The 18870-nt window shown below is 44.4% G+C and overlaps 1 protein-coding gene across 1 annotated transcript; it reads left to right on the forward strand.

Moving 5' to 3' along the window:
* Positions 1 to 13606: 13606 nt before the first annotated feature.
* On the forward strand, positions 13607 to 18863 carry LOC127334749 (OVARIAN TUMOR DOMAIN-containing deubiquitinating enzyme 6). The gene is made up of 8 exons (XM_051361278.2): positions 13607 to 14868; positions 15197 to 15358; positions 17054 to 17131; positions 17578 to 17656; positions 17744 to 17889; positions 18019 to 18087; positions 18180 to 18345; positions 18435 to 18863. Exons 1-8 carry the CDS (start codon positions 14176 to 14178, stop codon positions 18683 to 18685), a joined length of 1644 nt encoding a protein of 547 aa, XP_051217238.1. The 5' UTR covers positions 13607 to 14175; the 3' UTR covers positions 18686 to 18863.
* Positions 18864 to 18870: the final 7 nt, after the last annotated feature.

The following is an 18870-nucleotide window of genomic DNA, read 5'->3' on the forward strand; positions in this document are numbered from 1 at the left end:
TTGTCGATGAAGAAGGGGATGCCTTGGGCATCCCCAAGCTTAGACGCTTGAGTCTTCTTGATATATGCAGGGGTGAACCACCGGGTGCATCCCCAAGCTTAGAGCTTTCACTCTCCTTGATCATGTTGTATCATACTCCTCTCTTGATCCTTGAAAACTTCCTCCACACCAAACTCGAAACAACTCATTAGAGGGTTAGTGCACAATATAAATTGACATATTCAGAGGTGACACAATCATTCTTAACACTTCTGGACATTGCATAATACTACTGGACATTAGTGGATCAAAGAAATTCATCCAACATAGCGAAAGAGGCAATGCGAAATAAAAGGCAGAATCTGTCAAAACAGAACAGTTCGTATTGACGAATTTTAAAATGGCACCAGACTTGCTCAAATGAAAATGCTCAAATTGAATGAAAGTTGCGTACATATCTGAGGATCATGCACGTAAATTGGCTTAATTTTCTGAGCTTCCTACAGGGAGGTGGACCCAGATTCGTGACAGCAAAGAAATCTGGAACTGTGCAGTAATCCAAATCTAGTACTTACTTTTCTATCAACGGCTTAACTTGGCACAACAAAACACAAAACTAAGATAAGGAGAGGTTGCTACAGTAGTAAACAACTTCCAAGACACAAAATAAAAACAAAGTACTGTAGGTAAAAACATGGGTTGTCTCCCATAAGCGCTTTTCTTTAACGCCTTTCAGCTAGGCGCAGAAAGTGTGTATCAAGTATTATCGAAGGGTGGTGCATCGTTATCATGAGCTCCCCCATCCATAGTGGTACTAAGGGCTTTGTCAATTTTAGGCCTATAATAATACTTCTTTGGTCTAGGCACTTTAGAGACATACATAAACTTTTGCTCCTTACCCACATAAGCTTTCTCCTTATATTTAAGAGAAGAAAATGTTGAACCCAAGGTTCCCATAGCTTTTTCAAGTTCGTCAATCCTATTGATTTGATCATCATGGACAGCATTAGTTCCTAGGACACTAATTCTTTCATCAATTCCTCCTAAGGATTTATCAACTTCATCAGTTTTATCAAGTAATATTTCCAATTTAGCTTCAATACTTGGAAAATTTTTCTCTATGGTTTCCAATTTTTTTATAACATCTTCAAAAGAGATTTCAGTTTTAACTTTATCAACAGGGGGTATTCCAAATAAACTCTCAATAATGCAACTAGCTTCTAATGCAGGGGTACTTAAGAAGTCACCTTTTGCGAGGCTATCAAGAACATATCTATTCCAGCTAGAGATACCAACATAAAAATTCCTGAGTAAAATAATGGTGGAGTGTTTCTTAGTGCATCTATTATGGGCATCACCAATTCTATACCAAGCATCTCTCAAACATTCTCCCCCTCGTTGTTTAAACGTGCGAACTTCAACTTCAGGATTACTCATTTTAGCAATAGTAAATAAAGCAAACTAGATAAAGTAAATGCAAGTAAACTAATTTTTTTTGTGTTTTTGATATAGCAAACAAGATAGCAAATAAAGTAAAACTAGCAACTAATTTTTTTGTATTTTGATTTAGTGTAGCAAACAAAGTAGTAAATAAAACTAAGAAAGACAAAAACAAAGTAAAGAGATTGAGAAGTGGAGACTCCCCTTGCAGCGTGTCTTGATCTCCCCGGCAACGGCGCCAGAAATTTGCTTGATGCGTGTGGTTGGCACGTCCGTTGGGAACCCCAAGAGGAAGGTGTGATGCGCACAGCGGCAAGTTTCCCTCAGTAAGAAACCAAGGTTTAATCGGACCAGTAGGAGTCAAGAAGCACGTTGAAGGTTGATGGCGGCGGGATGTAGTGCGGCGCAACACCAGGGATTCCGGCGCCAACGTGGAACCTGCACAACACAACCAAAGTACTTTGCCCCAACGAAACAGTGAGGTTGTCAGTCTCACCGGCTTGCTGTAACAAAGAGTTAACCGTATTGTGTGGAAGATGATTGTTTGCAGAAAACAGTAGAACAAGTATTGCAGTAGATTGTATTTCAGTATAGAGAATTGGACCGGGGTCCACAGTTCACTAGAGGTGTCTCTCCCATAAGACGAACAGCATGTTGGGTGAACAAATTACAGTTGAGCAATTGACAAATAAAGAGAGCATGACAATGCACATACATATCATGATGAGTATAGTGAGATTTAATTGGGCATTACGACAAAGTACATAGACCGCCATCCAACTGCATCTATGCCTAAAAAGTCCACCTTCAGGTTATCATCCGAACCCTCCAAAGTATTAAGTTGCTAACAACAGACAATTGCATTAAGTATTGCGCGTAATGTAACTAGTGACTACATCCTTGAACATAGCACTAATGTTTTATCCCTAGTGGCAACAGCACATCCATAACCTTAGAGGTTCTTGTCACCCCTCCAGATTCACGGAGACATGAACCCACTATCGAGCATAAATACTCCCTCTTGGAGTTACTAGCATCAACTTGGCCAGAGCATCTACTAATAACGGAGAGCATGCAAGATCATAAACAACACATAGACATAGCTTTGATAATCAACATAACAAGTATTCTCTATTCATCGGATCCCAACAAACGCAACATATAGAATTACAGATAGATGATCTTGATCATGTTAGGCAGCTCACAAGATCCGACAATGATAGCACAATGGGGAGAAGACAACCATCTAGCTACTGCTATGGACCCATAGTCCAGGGGTAGACTACTCACACATCACACCGGAGGCGACCATGGCGGCGTAGAGTCCTCCGGGAGATGATTCCCCTCTCCGGCAGGGTGCCGGAGGCGATCTCCTGGATCCCCCGAGATGGGATCGGCGGCGGCGGCGTCTCTGGAAGGTTTTCCGTATCGTGGCTCTCGATCGGGGGTTTCGTCACGGAGACTTTTTATAGGCGGAAGGGCAGGTCAAGAGGCGGCACGGGGGCCCCACACCACAGGGCCGCGCGGCCAAGGGGGGGGCCGCGCCGCCCTATGGTTTGGCTCCCCTGTGGCCCCTCTTCGTCTCTCCTTCGGACTTCTGGAAGCTTCGTGGAAAAATAGGCCCCTGGGCTTTGATTTCGTCCAATTCCGAGAATATTTCCTTACTAGGATTTCTGAAACCAAAAACAGCAGAAAACAAAGAATCGGCACTTCGGCATCTTGTTAATAGGTTAGTTCCAGAAAATGCACGAATATGACATAAAGTGTGCATAAAACATGTAGATAACATCAATAATGTGGCATGGAACATAAGAAATTATCGATACATCGGAGACGTATCATAAATCTACTACTATTCCTGTTGGTATATGTGAGGATGTTCCTGTTCAAGTTACTACTAACTGCTTGATATTAACTGATTTTGTTGTGTTGGAAATGCCTGAAGATGATAATATGTCTATTATTCTTGGGAGACCTTTTCTTAACACCGCAGGGGCTGTTATTGATTGCAATAAAGGAAAGGTTACTTTCAATGTTGATGATAGGGAGCATACCGTTTATTTTCCCAAGAGGATTGAGAAAGCGTGTGGAGTCAATACTATTTCTAATGTGAGAACTATCAAAGTTGGAACTATTGATTGTCCTATATATGAGCCTAAAGAAGAATATCAAACTCTCGTGATTGGATCCATATCAATACAATTCAAGGTAACATAATTGATTTGAGGTTTATGTCTTCTTATGCTATGTAAAATTTATTTGGTGGCAAGACTTGATCAACCTTGTTAACAAATACTTTTTATATGCATAGAGGAGGTAAACAACATCTCTTTCTTCCTCCATTTGCTCTAGTTGCTGTAGCACTTTTAATTTGCAAAGTTCCTTAGTTAATTGGAGATTTCAAAAATTTTCCTGGCCAGTAATAATAAACTTAATACCCAGAAATGTGTATTTTTCAAAGTTTTCAAAAATTCACAAAAATTATACCGTTGGTCCTATTTTTCGACGAGGCACCTGGGAGCACCAGAGGATGACCTGTGGGGCACCCCAGGGTGCCACACCACAGGCCGGCGCGGCCAAGGAGGGGGGCGCGCCACCCTGTGGTGTGGGCCCCTCCTTGCCCCACTATCTCATCTCTTTCTCCCAGCATCTTCTCTCTCCCGAAAAAACTCGTACCAGGTTCCTCTCACTCGCGTTTTTGCTCAAGAGCTCAGGATTTTTCGATCTCTTTGCTCAGCCCAGATTTCTGTCTGAAATTTGGCACATTTGCTCTCCGGTATGTGACTCCTCCGCCTATCCAAGTAGAATTTTGTTTGGTTGAGTATATCTTGAATATTTTGCTGCTGTAGGTAACATGTTTAGTGAGCTTGCATGCTTGTTCTAAGTGGTAGAAACTAGTTTTGATGCATGATTAGTACTCTAGCAAGTTCCTATAGTAGTTCCCCTTGATTATATGTCACCAAATCAAATTTTATATTGTTTGTTGAAAATTTCAGAAAATGGAGTGGAGTAGATATCAACTTAACCAACAATAATTGGAGGTCCAACAAGTTATGAGAGTGAATCGTGAAGAGGGAGTATACCCCTCTTACTACCCGTGCGTGGATTTCATGAGAAGCGCGGGAATATTGGAAGATGTTGGGAGTCTAATTTCTTGAGCAGGGCTGAGTGATTTTGTTGAAGGAGAGCCAAGACAATATGCAAAATTAACTATGTCTTTTGTGCAGGACTTTAAGTTCAATTGGTCGCGATCTAACCCCACGGTTCAGTATAAAATTTACAATAAAGTCACAACTTGCCATTCAGTGATTTTTGTGCAGCAATTAGAGTACCGCAATGGGGATCATGCGAGAAGATAAGGGGATCGCCGCAAGAACTCTTAAGCCTCTTCAAGATGATTTGCTATGGAAGGAGTTTCTCAGAGGATAGTGGTAAAATCACTAGCATTCAGCTCCCGGCTATCCGCTACTTTGCCTATTTCATTACTAAATGCGTTCTTGCTAGAAAGATTGGTGGTAAACTTTCTATCCCGGATTTAGCTTTTCTAGCTGCGGCACTGCAAAGTAGTAGGACTTATAATTTGGGGGCATTGATAGCTTATAGACTCGCTACTAACCGTGAGAAAGGTGGAATTTGTGGAGGTCTCATCGCCTCTCGTTTACTAGCTTTTCATAATGTAGAACCTCATCATTTTGATATTCCATTCTCCATAGAAAAACTTGACATAGCCTCTATGATTAAACATGAATTTGTTTCTGATTCCTCCAACTTGGGTAACCTGTTTTACAAGATGACATTTTATAAGAAAGTCTGGAGAATAACTAAGAAAACTGAGAAACTAGTAAGATTGCCTACGCCTGTTCTGTCTAACCTTGATTCCAGGGAAGATTGGTCGGTCACAGAAGGTGCACTGGATGCACACATAGAGGGAGGAGGCCATCATGCAAGAGACGACACGGAGGTCGAGGAGCACCTCGACTCATCATCCGATGCAGCAAGTTCCTCGCATCAACATGTTGGACATGTGGAGCCTCCACGCTTTTCTTCTGCACAGGAACTTTACTATGACTACGCCATGAATTATCCACCGGCGAGGAACAGCGATCCTCGTTGGGGTTGAACTCCACTTAGGCCAAAAGCCTAAGCTTGGGGGGAGGTATACCGGCATCACTCATTCCTTGCATATTATGGTTGCTGGATACTTGTATATACTTGTTTTGTTTGCTTGAGTGGTTTTCTAATGAGAGGAAGATGATATTTGGGGAAGTGCTGCCTGAAAACAGATTCTGGACTGTTACCGTAAAAATTCTCAAAAATACCCAGTATAGTATTTTGCGAAGCCAATTTTTGTGCAGGTTCCCCAGGTTGTTATCTAACTTTAATTAGTTGAACACTTTTCGAGCTGAGCAACGTAAGATTTTTGTAAAAATCGATTTCTGTACTGCTGTCAGGTTTTGGCAGATTTCTGCCATCTCGCTTTTCTGTGTTTCTTTTAGTTTTCATTTTCTTGTTCTTGCTTTGTTTCTTTCCTAAAACACAAAAAGACCAAAAATATTTCTGTTGTTTCTCTTCACCATTTGTTTACTTTGGTTTCTTGTATTTGTTTCGCTTTATTTGCTATTGCCAGTTTGTTATAAGAAAATCCAAAAAGATTTTGCTTTGTTTGCTTGTTTCCTTTTGTTCTTGTTTCTAATTCGAAAACACCAAAAATATTAGCTGTTCTTCTTTGGTTTGTAAAGTTTATTATGAGTTCAATGGTCTTCGGTGGCTGAAGCGTGGTTTTCATTTCATATTATCCAAGCTATACAAGTGAAAAGGCAATAATGACGATCTACGACAATCTGATTGTGGTGAGAGGCTGGTATGAACTCTATTTGTTTTAATTTTTGTACATATACTCATCCATGTGAGCATGCTTAGTTGGTTCATGTGAGGTATATGTCATTTAAAAAAGTCTAGTAGTTCATGATCTCTCATGTTTAGCTCCAATTTATTAATATGAGTAACATGTCATGGATGTTTGCTTGCATTGTTTTATTCATAGATAGGTATGATATTGTGGTATCCTCCTCTGAATAATTCATTTATATCGACTTGGCACATGCTCACGCATGCATATGACTGAACCAAAGTCAATTAAGCCTCGATGATTTATATTGCTTCAGAGTTCTTGTATCACTTTTATGCCTCCGTTAATTTATTTTGCCGCAAGCATGATTATGACAGTTACTGCTCTCTTGATTTGTCGCTTCCTAGTCTTTTGCTAGCCTTCACTTGTACTGAGCGGGAACGCTGCTCGTGCTTCCAAACACCTGAAAACCAAGTTGTTCCAAAGTGTCCACTATAAATACCTATGCATGGCATTTCAAACCATTCCAAGTAAATTCTCATGCGCTACCTTTAAAACCTTCAAAATGCTTCTCAATTTGTGTTCATGTTTCATAGCTCATGAGGAAGTATGTGGTGTTTAGCTTTCAACCTTGTCATTTACTTTTGACGGACTCTCATATGGACTAGTGGCACATCCGCTTATCCAATAATTTTGCAAAAAGAGCTGGCAATGGGATTCCCAGTCCCAAATTAATTAACTTAAATAGACACTCCTCCATGGTTTGTGATTGTTGGACGGCACCCGAAGGATTCGGTTAGCCATGGCTTGTGTAAGCAAAGGTTGGGGGGAGTGTCATCATCATAATAAAACTAAAATAAAAAGGCACTCCTTCATGGTATGAGATTGTTGGCAGGCACCCGAGGATTCGGTTAGCCATGGTTTGTGTAAGAAAGGTTGGAAGGAGTGCCACATAAACATGCAAATAATTCATGGGAGCCGCTCTTGGAAGTCCGGTTGGCGAGGTAGTTGGTGTACCCATTACCATTCGTTGACAACAACAAACACCTCTCAAAATAATTTTACTCCTGATTTTAAAAGTGAAAAGCTCTAGCGCATGTTAATCCCTGCTTCCCTCTACGAAGGGTCAATCTTTTACTTTTATGTTGTGTCTCCATTATTTCTTTGAGCACTATCTTGAGAGCACAACTGTCATTCTTAGTATAACATGCTTGTCTCAAAATATGATTGATTGTGGTATAACTTTGATGCTTTTATCTTTGACAATCACTACTTCTAGTCTTTCTATGAACTCCAGAGGTGCCCGGGCATTTATGTTTTGCCAATCAAATACAGGCAAGCGAGATACCACTTTATCATACTCTCTTATGAACATTGCAATCCTGCTTATATACATGATTCATGATGCTTATTATTAATTGTTGGTACCTCTCCATGATTGACATAGCTGTTAGATGATCTTATTTGCATGTATCTCATTATGAACTGTTTAAGTATTAGCCATAGCATGAGAATATATACATCATATGAGCAAATGTGTTCGTGAAAGTTCTTTTATCGCTCAGTTGTTAACTGAATTGCTTGAGGACAAGCAATAAGCTAAGCTTGGGGGGAGTTGATACGTCCAAAACGTATCTACTTTCCCGAACACTTTTGCTATTGTTTTGCCTCTAATTTGTGTATTTTGGATACAACTAACGCGGACTAACGCTGTTTTCAGCAGAACTGTTCTGGTGTCTCGTTTTTGTGCAGAAATCCAACTTTCGGAAAATCCTCGGAATTTATGCGAAGGCCCTATTTTCCCGACATCGACGGAGCCAGAAGGACAAGTAAGGTGGAGACCCGAGGGCCCCACACCATAAGGCGGCGCGGCCTAGGGGGGGCCCGCGCGGCCCTATGGTGTGGCCCCCTCGGCCGGCCTCCGATGCCCTCCTTCGGACTACTTATTGGCCTCGACCTAAAAACGCACGGAGAGATGTCGAAGTCGCCAGAAACCCTCCAGAACGCCGCCACATCGCGAAACTCCGTCTCGGGAGCCAGAAGTCTCCGTTCTGGCACTCCGCCGGGACGGGGAATTGGAGGAGATCATCGCCATCATCACCGCCAACGCCTCTCCATCAACCAGCCATGTTTCCCACATCCATGAGTGAGTAATTCCCCCGCTGTAGGCCGAAGGGGATGGTAGGGATTGGATGAGATTGGTCATGTAATAGCATAAGATTGTTAGGGCATAGTGCCTAGTGTCCGTAATTGGTACTTTGATGATATTGTTGCAACTTGCTATGCTTAATGCTTGTCACTAGGGCCCGAGTGCCATGATCTCAGATCTGAACATGTTATTGTTTCATCATGATATTCATTGTTTTATGATCTTACCTGCAAGTTGTATACACATGTCGCTGTCCGGAACCAATGGCCCCGAAGTGACAAGAATCGGGACAACCGGAGGGGATGGTAGTGATGTGAGGATCACATGTGTTCACGGAGTGTTAATGCTTTGCTCCGATACTCTATTAAAAGGAGTACCTTAATATCCAGTAGTTTCCCTTGAGGCCCGGCTGCCACCGGCTGGTAGGACAAAAGATGTTGTGCAAGTTTCTCATTGCGAGCACGTACGATTATAATTGGAACACATGCCTATTGATTGCTTTGTACTTGGACACCGTTTTATTATTATCTGCAAATGCCCTGCTATGATTGTTACATGAGTTTCTCTCATCCATGCAACGCCCGTTCATCCGTCCCCGTGCCTACAGTATTTTAATCATGCTGTTTACTAAAATCACTACTGCTGTCTTTGTTACTCTGCCATTTGTTATTTCACTATCACTATCGCTATAAAACTGTTACTACTGATAAACTCTTGCGAGCTAGTATGTTTCCAGGTGCAGCTGAATTGACAACTCCGCTGTTAAGGCTTTCAAATATTCTTTGTCTCCCCTTGTGTCGAATCAATAAATTGAGTTTTACTTCCCTCGAAGACTGTTGCGATCCCCTATACTTGTGGGTCATCATACACCGTGAGTAAAGCCGTATTATCGGGGGAAGTCTACTAGGGGTGTACGGTTGGACAAAAGGGTGGGTTTGCAGTCGCGGAGAAGGCGGTGTGGGCTTGGATCTTTATACCTGGCCTCACACCAAAGGAAGTGTGAACGGGGGCAAGTCCCTGCAGATGGCAAAAAGGGTGAGATCTCTTGTGGGAAAAGTAACGCACCTCTGCAGAGTGTATCAAATTGTGGCTGTCACTCCTTCTTCCGGGAAGGGAACTGCGAACGCGGGCAGAAAGGAACTCCACGAAGTTCTAGTCAACCTGTGAAGACTGACGGGCATAGTTTTCATAATAAAAGCAACCTTTTGAAGAAATGATTTCAAAAACATGCATTGACCTGCGATTTCCTGATCAATGGTCGTAGCTAGTGCATCAAACACCTTTTTATTCTTTTAGAACTTGTCGAGTACCCCGTACTCACTTTCTTTCGACACCCTTGCTAGATCGTGATCCTAAGTGGAGGCCATCAACGATGGAGCACCAGAAGGAAGTTACGAGCTGGTCTACGAAGAACCTGATCTTACCGGCGGAGTGGAAGGCGTAGACTATGGGATAGTCTACGGACCAGATGACACGGAGGTGGAGGAGTAGTGACATATCCTAGCATCATAGAGCCGAGCAACGTAGAACTTACCTAAATAAGTTGTTGAGCTCTTTATATTTGTTATGAGTTGTAATCGTACTTAAGTAGTATCTTAGGGTGTTCTCATAGGACCTGTGAGAATACCAACTTGTTAAGACAATGTCTGTAATAAAGTATGGAGTGTTATGACCTGCAATGTTTCTGTTGTACCACTCTGAGGGATATGGCAAATTGTGAAGAAGTCCCTTCGCAAAGATCATATCAACGACTTGTATACTACAACATGTAGTGGTATGCTGGGTCACCGCAGACGGTGCTTGTGCAGTATTTCCTTTTTCGAGACGTCGTTTTCGGAGATGATGGATTTATTGCATTGTCTTGGCGGTGTTTGTTTTGCTGCTACAAGGAATAGATCACTGAAATTTTTTTCCTTGTATTTTTTTATTGTTATATGCATCTGCATTGCTATTAGGGTACTGCAAGGATAGGTGTAATTAGTATCTTCTTGATATTAATATATACGTACTCTTTATTAAAAATGGGCTAGCTGATGTGGATGATTTTTTTACGGTGTAAGCAAAGCAGAGTTGCCAGCGTCACTCCATCCTCCGGCGGCCTCTCACGGAACCACCAAATACCGCCGCCTCCGTTAGGGCATCTCCAGCGGCGCGACGCAAACGGTCGCTGAGAGCGTCCGTTTTCGTCCGTCGTGACCGGAAATGCGTCTGGCACCACCTCCAGCGGGGCGACGCAAAGTGATCGAGCCGTCCGCGGAGACGCAAACCTGGCCCAAATATGCGCCTGGGATGCATCTCTGGCGGGCGCTCGGCGGACGCGGAAAGTGTCCGCTCGCGTCTGGCGGATGTTTTGTCTGGCCCACCAGGCAGTGACGCAGCGTCGATGCGTCTTCTCCGCCAGTACTGGCGCCGATGCGTCGCTTCGGCAGTCCGCGGCCGCGTTAATGGCGATGCCTCGCGTGCTGCGCGGCCGTCGCCTACCTCTGCGCACGTAGTAAATGGCGATGCCACGCGTGGCGCAGCCGTCGCACTGCCTCCGACCTATATAAACAGGGGCGCGAGCATCTCATCTCCTCCCCACAAAACCCTAGCCGCCGCTGCCGTTGCGCCGTTTCCGCTCAGCCCTAGCAGATCCGCCATGAGCAGTGCCGGACGCGGCCAGGCTGCCGCGCCTCCACCTCCACCTTCACCTCCCAATCCACCTCCCCCGGCCTCGAGCTCCGACGACGGGTTCGACTCCGAAGACATCACCGACCTCCTCCACCCGGTCAGGGACGCCGCGGCCCTGGCTGAAGCGGAGAAGGAAGCAGAGGAGGAGCGGGCGGCCCATGCGGCGGTCGACGCCGAGCTGGAACAGCGCAGGCTGGCGGCCGCCGCTGCAGCAGAGGACTCCGACTCGGAGATATCTTGGTCCTCCGATGACCCTGATGCGCCTACGCCGGAGGAGAAGGCGTCGGAGCAGAGGGCCATCGTCGAGTCTTTCGAGACGCTGAAGGACGACGCCGCTAACGCGAGGCTGGAGCAGTGCCTGCAACAGGACGCGGCGGCGCACCGAGCCATAGCGGCCGCGCGGGAGGCGGCGGAGAAGCAGGCGACGGAGCGATGCAACGACGGTGCCGACCCGTCTGGAAGTAAGTAGTCTATGCCTATAGATCTACTTTCTATAGTTTTTATGCATTCATATGTACTGCTTTGAATTTTTTTAACTATGTTGTAATTCAAAAAATGGGTCGCTCCGATGGAAGCACACCCAGACGCAAACGGACGCTCGCGACCACTTTTGGGCGTCCGAAATGCGTCGCACCGAGATGCTCTTAGGCACCGCCTTCTGATTACGGCGAGCATGAGGTGTGCGGAGAAACCGGCGACTCTTCCGGTGCACGCCGCCGAGGCTCGCGCTAAACGAAAAAACAGAATCCTCTGGAAGCAGTGTCCGGCGCGTCGTCATCAGCTGTAAAGTTTCGTGTCCTGTCGATCGAGCCGTGGCTTGCCGTTGCTGCAGTGACGTGTAAAGCAGCATCTGATCTGATGACGAGAACGAGTGCGCGTAAAGCATCGGATGACTTTGCGCTGTGTCACTCGAGCTGCACTCTCTCTTTTTTCTATTCAGTTCAGAGAGGACCCGTGCACAAGATTCCCTGGGAAAGCATTTGTAGGGCCGCCATGGCCCCGCATCCCGACGAACTTTCGCAAGGAGATCAACACGTCTCGCAGTCACAGGGGCAGAGCAGAGGGGATCAGGCCGAGATCTACACGTTCCGGAAAAGGCCGAGATCCACACGTTGTGCTGCCCAGAATATGTAATCCACACGGGTTGCATCTTGGCTACCTTCCCGTGATGGGTTTCGTGTTTTTAGCTTCGATGCCCTTTTGCATGCGGTTTTCCAAATTTAGTTGTACTAGGAGCATCGGTCTGTTGTGGCCTGTGACTGTGAGTGCTGTAGTACTTTGGACATGGTCACCCGGAGAGCGTCTGATTTACTCTAGTTAACGGTAATTTAGCGCATTTTTTTATTCTAACTTCATGTTTTTTTACTTCTACAAGTTGATCAGACCGTCTATTATTTTCACCACCAATGGTGCACCTGCTAATTTTTTTATTTGAGTTGTGCAAACATCTAGAATGGAAATATAGAATCAGTGATTAATCACATTGAAGCGTAGCATTCACAACACACACGTGTATTATTGGCAAATATATCTTCACAATAATTTCCCTTGGAAATCTATCCATGAGAACATATAGCAAACAAAGAAGTTGTCATCTAAATCTTGAAGGCGAAGCCGCTAGCTGCCTCTTACGAGAGTTAATTGCGAGGATTGTGATAGAGCACCACATCTAGGAGTAGTGAGAGGACGCTTTTCTTTTGGAAAAACATGTTAGGGATTAATTGTCTAGTTAAGACATCGACACATCTTGATTAGCAGGAAGTCAAGCTTTCTCCGTGATTCGTAGATTGGCAATCGTAACCCGTTTTTGTATGGGTTGATCATTGAAGAATTTGTACACACTCGGTCGTAGTCTCGTAGATGTATAGGTGGACCAAGTTTCATAAAGTGCACAATGTATGTGGGACCGAGCAACACATTTCATAAATATGAGAGCGAAAGTTCAATAAATTGAACAATAATTAAAATATTCTTAGCGTATCACCTTCATTTGACCAACCGGGCCATAAGTATCCATGAAAGAATCGGGGCTTTAATAAGTTTATTAAATGATAAAAATGGAAGAAAGTTTATGACGTTTCATCTCCGATGTTCCTTGCATGGTGTCGGCATGCGGCGGGGGACGTGGAGCACAAGTTTTCCTCTTTTGGCGCATTATTTCTCTAATGTGTCCGTTAGGCTTCGATGCTTCATCCAATTATTTGAATCCCGGTTAAGCACCGTTATAAAGTGATGATGCAAAATAGGAAATGAGGGAGGAGGAAATTTTCTTTTTGATGATGAGATAATGAGAAGGGCAAAACATTGAGGAGACAAAAATGAAGCGTTGCCATGATCTACACAATGTAAAAACCACAAAACGAGAGAAGCTAGCAGCAACACAAAACTAACGGCGAGGCGACGAGCACCGTCCATTCTCCACGGACGCTGCCATGCGGGCCCCGCATGTCATCCCCCGACCGCCCTCGCCCTCCCTCCACATATAAAATGTCCATCGTCTTCTTCCCCCAGCCTCACCTACTACTGCTGCTCTTTCTCTCTCTCTCTCTCCACCCAAAAAAACCAAATCCCCAAACCAGCGGCGCCACAATCGCACGGCGGCGACGCGGATCTTCTCGCCGGCTCGCCGCCCATAAACCCTAGCGCGAGTCCCCCGCCTCCATCCCTCACCATCCCCCGCCGCTCGACGCGCCGGTACAGACACGAGGTAATCCAACGGAACCCTAGGGATTTGGCGTCGTTTCGTCGAGATTGGCCGAATTGGCGGCCTGTTTAGGGTTTCGGTTCGGTGGCGCGCCGTCCGGGAGTAGCCTGCGCGTGTCGATCTCGGGGGGAGCTAGGGTTTTGGGAGGATCTGAGGCCTCGACGTCAGTCAGCGGCGTGCGTCGCCCTGGTTCTGATGAGAATTGGCAGTGTGATGCTCAGATTGGCTGCCGGCGACGACGACGAGAGGAGCAGCGTTTGCAGCGGCGGCGGAGGCAGGTTCACCTCCCCCAAGGTCCGTACAAGGGACAAGGGCGCCCCTATATCCCTCTAATTCCGGAGGGGGTGTTGCTGGTGTCGGAGCCTTCGCTGAGGAAACTGGGAGATGACGAGGATCTTCGTGCAGCGTGGGGCCGGTGGCTCTTCGTCCAACTCTGGCCGCTCAGGCTCACAGGCACAACAACAGCAGCAGCAGCAGCAGCAGCAGCAGAACCAGCCAGCATCAGCTGCCCGGGAGGAGGAGCCTACACCACAGCCACAGCCAGTGGACCCTCCGGCTTCCGACGAAACAACCGAGCATCTACCTGAGGGCGACGAGAGCAGTAGCAACAAGCCTTCGAGGCCGGCCGACCCCGTGTCCGAGAGCTCGAGCTGCGCGGAAGAGAGATCCGAGAGGGAGAAACCTCCCAGGGATGACTCAAATATGACCACCGATCCCGCATTCTTGGCGGAACTATCGGGCCTCCAGTGTTCCGACCAGTCTGAGCAGGGCAGTTCAGGTCAGTCAGGCGCCGGCTCACCGCAGATGGCTGGCGCGGCATCGCACCCACCGCCTCCGCCAGCTCCGCCGCCGAAGCCATCATCGTCTGCTAATAATGGCTTGAGGAGAATGGGGTCTGGAAGCTCGAACAGTGTGCGCATTGGGTCTTCAAGAAGGCCTGTTGCTTGGCCACCGGTGGCAGCCCGGACATCTGCTACGGGATCCCGCCCTTCTTCGCCCAGGTCACTTGCTGACTGTGAAGGGTACAATAGTGCGGATGAGCAGGGTCCCTGTTACACCTCTAGCTATGATGATTCGGTATGATTTCTTGTCTTCCTCTGTTGTATATATCTGGATTTCAGTTCTGTTCTAGTTACTTTATTTACAAAATTAGCATTGATCATATGATATGAAGATAATGCCGTATATGCTTTGGATCCTTTGCAACTGAATGGTACAATTTTGAGGGGATGTGTTTTTAATAGGAGCAGAAATGATAAGTTATTCTGATCAGTAAGTAGATATGCCTATCTAATCTTGGTCATGGGAACATATATGTTTCTTGCTTATATTATCAATTGCTCCTTTTGTCCATACAGAGTAAATATGATTTGGTGCTTGCCCTGATGTAATTTATTCACTTCAGGAAAGGGAGCATATGTTCGAACATGACCTAAGGCGAGTGAAAGGGTTTGAAATAAGGAAGATGGCTGCAGACGGAAATTGCCTGTTCAGAGCAGTTGCCGATCAGGTTTATGGTGATCCAGAAACTTATGACATGGCAAGGCAGATGTGTGTTGATTATATGGTAGGTTGTGTCACTTCATTTAATTAGTACTCCCTCTGCCTCGTAATATAAGATGTTATTACAATCAATATAGGAGTATATTGGTTGTAATAACATCTTATATTATGGGACAGAGAGAGTAGTTTAAGAGTTAAAGTATATGTTTTACAGGACATATATTTGTTGTCAACAAGTATATCCCATTGTACCTACACTTTTAATTCATAAACTTGATTCACAAGTTCTGGCTATTCATTATGTTAACATCTTAAATACTAAGCCATGTTCCCTTGTTTATCTCACTTCGTTATGGACTTATGGTCATCTTAAGCTCTTACCTTTGCTACGTTTAGGATACTCTAGATATTTATGATATGTGCTAGGTAGTATATAGTATAACTTTATGTGTGTGAAATAGTGTACAGCCTAGGACACAGTTAGACAGGCTTACAGAAGTGGGGTTACAGCCTTCCTAGTTGATGGCTGATATAGGCTGATGCCTGGCTGGTTACTCGATCGCCAGCTCTCTGTTAAGCAAGTTTGGAACAACCTGGGCACCTACTGCCATGAATATGGCCATATGGCATGGCGACAGCGTACTGGCATAGAGGATTGGGGAGGACGAACCAGGCAGACAATGGATTAACTAACTTCTCATTGCTCGATTAGATTGGTTACACACTAGTCCTTGTATAGGATGACTAACTTGATCCACAAGCTGGATCTCAATTCGAACTCAAACCAAAAAATAACTCTACTTTCCTAGCTTGGTTAGACTCTTCCTAATTTATTAAGACTCTGTCTAGTAGGCTAACCGTATCTAACAAGTATACTTACTAATTTTATGTATTCCTATTCTTAACCTTATCTTACATAACTTATCGAATGCCTTCATGGACATGCTTATCTCCTGCTGCCCTGTGCACCCGTGGCCATAACAAATATAGTTTCAGAGGTAGCGCCCAGTAAGAGCAGGACCTTGTAAAAAAAGTTTATGGCCATCTCCGTCAAGAACTTATTGTTACTTCCTTTTTGTATTTTTGTTGAAGGAATACCATCGAATACCCCGCTAAACTCATCGTAAATCGGCCGTGTAGTTAGACATGGGAAGTTCTAAGTCAATAGATGGCTTATTGTTGAATTAACATTTGTCTTTTCTGCCAGAAGGAATGTCTGCTTTTTATATTAGGTTTCCCACATTGTTACTTCCATCATTTGGTCACTCATCTTATTTGGTAGTTCGCCATGTGGTGTAGCACTACTGTCCATGTGGGCACCACATCTGTATTTAGCTTTTCTTGTAACTTTTTGCTGCCTAGTCTATGTATTTGAGAGGTCAGCGTAAGCACTTGAAAGCGTGTGGAAACTACGTAAACTCTTTGTGCTATGGACACAGTATAATATATGGAATTATTTTGTTATTATTCCATCTGGTTCAATGCAATGGCCGTTTTATAAATCTTCATGCATGTAAAACAAGTGGAGTTAATATTTGTAACTTCTGAGTGGTTGACGTAGTTAATCCTATGGATTATATATCCATTTCTGTAAAAGCACAACAAATAAGTGATTAATAGGGGGATTTTGCGAAATTTGTTCTCCCGAAAACCCAAAACTACATCTATTTGCACTGATGCGAAGTTCCAAACGCGTAACCTATTTTGGATTGGCAAGGCAACAGAAATTCTAATTGTACTTTTCTTTTTTCCATTCCAGGAAAGAGAGCGGGATCATTTCTCCCAGTTCATGACTGAAGGCTTCATGTCATACTGCAAGAGGAAGAGAAGAGATAAGGTAAGCTATTGGATACATGGTATGCTTTGCTTACATTTTGTAAGCAATTCATTTCTCACCTATTTGGTAGTCTCATTTGCACAAAATTACTTAAATATTAGAATGCCATTAAATTTTGTTTACTACATTTGATTATCCTCTTGGCAAGCATTATTCACATGTTCAAATATTGTACTCTTGTATACAATTACAAAGATTTTTTGAAGGCTCCTATTCTGCGTGTGTAGTTTATATTTTATGTGCTTCTATATAGAGAGGCATGCACTTCTCCTGACCTCTAGACCCATTCCGCGGCACATATTAGTTTTCTTAACTACTCTTAAGTGTATGCATAGTCAGCAGCTGCCTTGTAAATTCAAAAATAGGGAAAGGTTACATGGAAAAGTTGCCATCTGATCGTATTTAACTTTAAAGGATGTATTTTGATTTGTTACCTTGTTTTCTAGGTATATGGCAATAATATTGAGCTCCAGGCATTTGCTGAGATGTACAATCGTCCAATTCACATATATTCCTACAGTACAGGTAATTTTGCTCTACCATTTTAACCAAGCTCTCTATTCGATCATCTCTCTCACTTCCCAATCTCATATTTGTTTGCTCTTATTGCAGAGCCCATTAATATTTTTCATGGAAATTATAGCACTGATGTTCCTCCAGTTAGGTTAAGCTACCATCATGGTAATCATTACAATTCAGTTGTTGATCCTCGCCGTCTGACAGTTGGGGCAGGCCTGGGATTTAGCTCCCTTAGAGGGGTAAGTCTGAAACTTTCTTGTTCGACACGATTGGTTTTGGTTTATCATTTCCCTGTTAGCCATTTTGTACATGGAAGGCTTTACCTAATATCTGTATTAAATAAACTTCCCCACTTCCTTTGTGTATAGACCAATAGTGTGGATAGGGACCAAGTGAAAGCTGCAATAAAAGCTCAGCAAGACCAGCAGATTGAGAATGTGAGTAAAGCTAATTACTTCTGGGCTCTTATTTATATATTAGCACATTAGAAATTGAACCAAATTGTGCATGCTTGTCCTGGTAATTTTAGGCACTTCTGGCTGAAGGGCGGCTCTACTCTGATCTGGAGTTGACTGAGAAGGAAATAGAGCGGATGGTGATGGAGGCCTCTCGGGCTGAATTTCTTAACCAGCAGCAGGTTAACTTCAGAGAGTCATCAATGTCAGCAGGGGCAGAGCCTTCTTCTTCTGCCGCAAGTAAGAACCTCGTCTTGTTGTCTGAGGAATTTATAATGTTTTGTTGATTGGTTGCTTACCATAAACTGGAATGCTTTCCTATTCTGCAGTTAGTGGGTCGTCTGGTTCGGCTGCGGTAGGGGATAAAGGCAGTGAGAATTGTTTTGTACTCCCAGACACCGTGCTGACTCGCAGCATGCAGTTGCTCCTAGCAATGGGCTTTAGTTACATCCAAGTGATGGAAGCCTACAGCATATTCGGCGAGGACGTGGACTCGATGATCTGCTATCTGGTGGAGATGGGAGGCGCTGGAGCCTCTGCAGGTGGCAGCAATCGCCGGAAAGGAAAGGCCGCTGAGTGATGTGCGCACCTTTCTATAGGGGATAGAGATCATCGGGCATATAAATTATAATACAAATAATGATAGCCTTTGTGAGTTGAGAGTCTGAGACATCGATGTAGTGCTGCTATGTTGGGGATAATAAGGAATAAAAGGTACTCTCAGAAGTCGCTACCTTCTATGCGATCTGGTGTCTGAATGGCTGT

This window comes from Lolium perenne, chromosome 2 (genome assembly GCF_019359855.2).
Source record: "Lolium perenne isolate Kyuss_39 chromosome 2, Kyuss_2.0, whole genome shotgun sequence".
Lineage (NCBI taxonomy): Eukaryota > Viridiplantae > Streptophyta > Magnoliopsida > Poales > Poaceae > Lolium > Lolium perenne.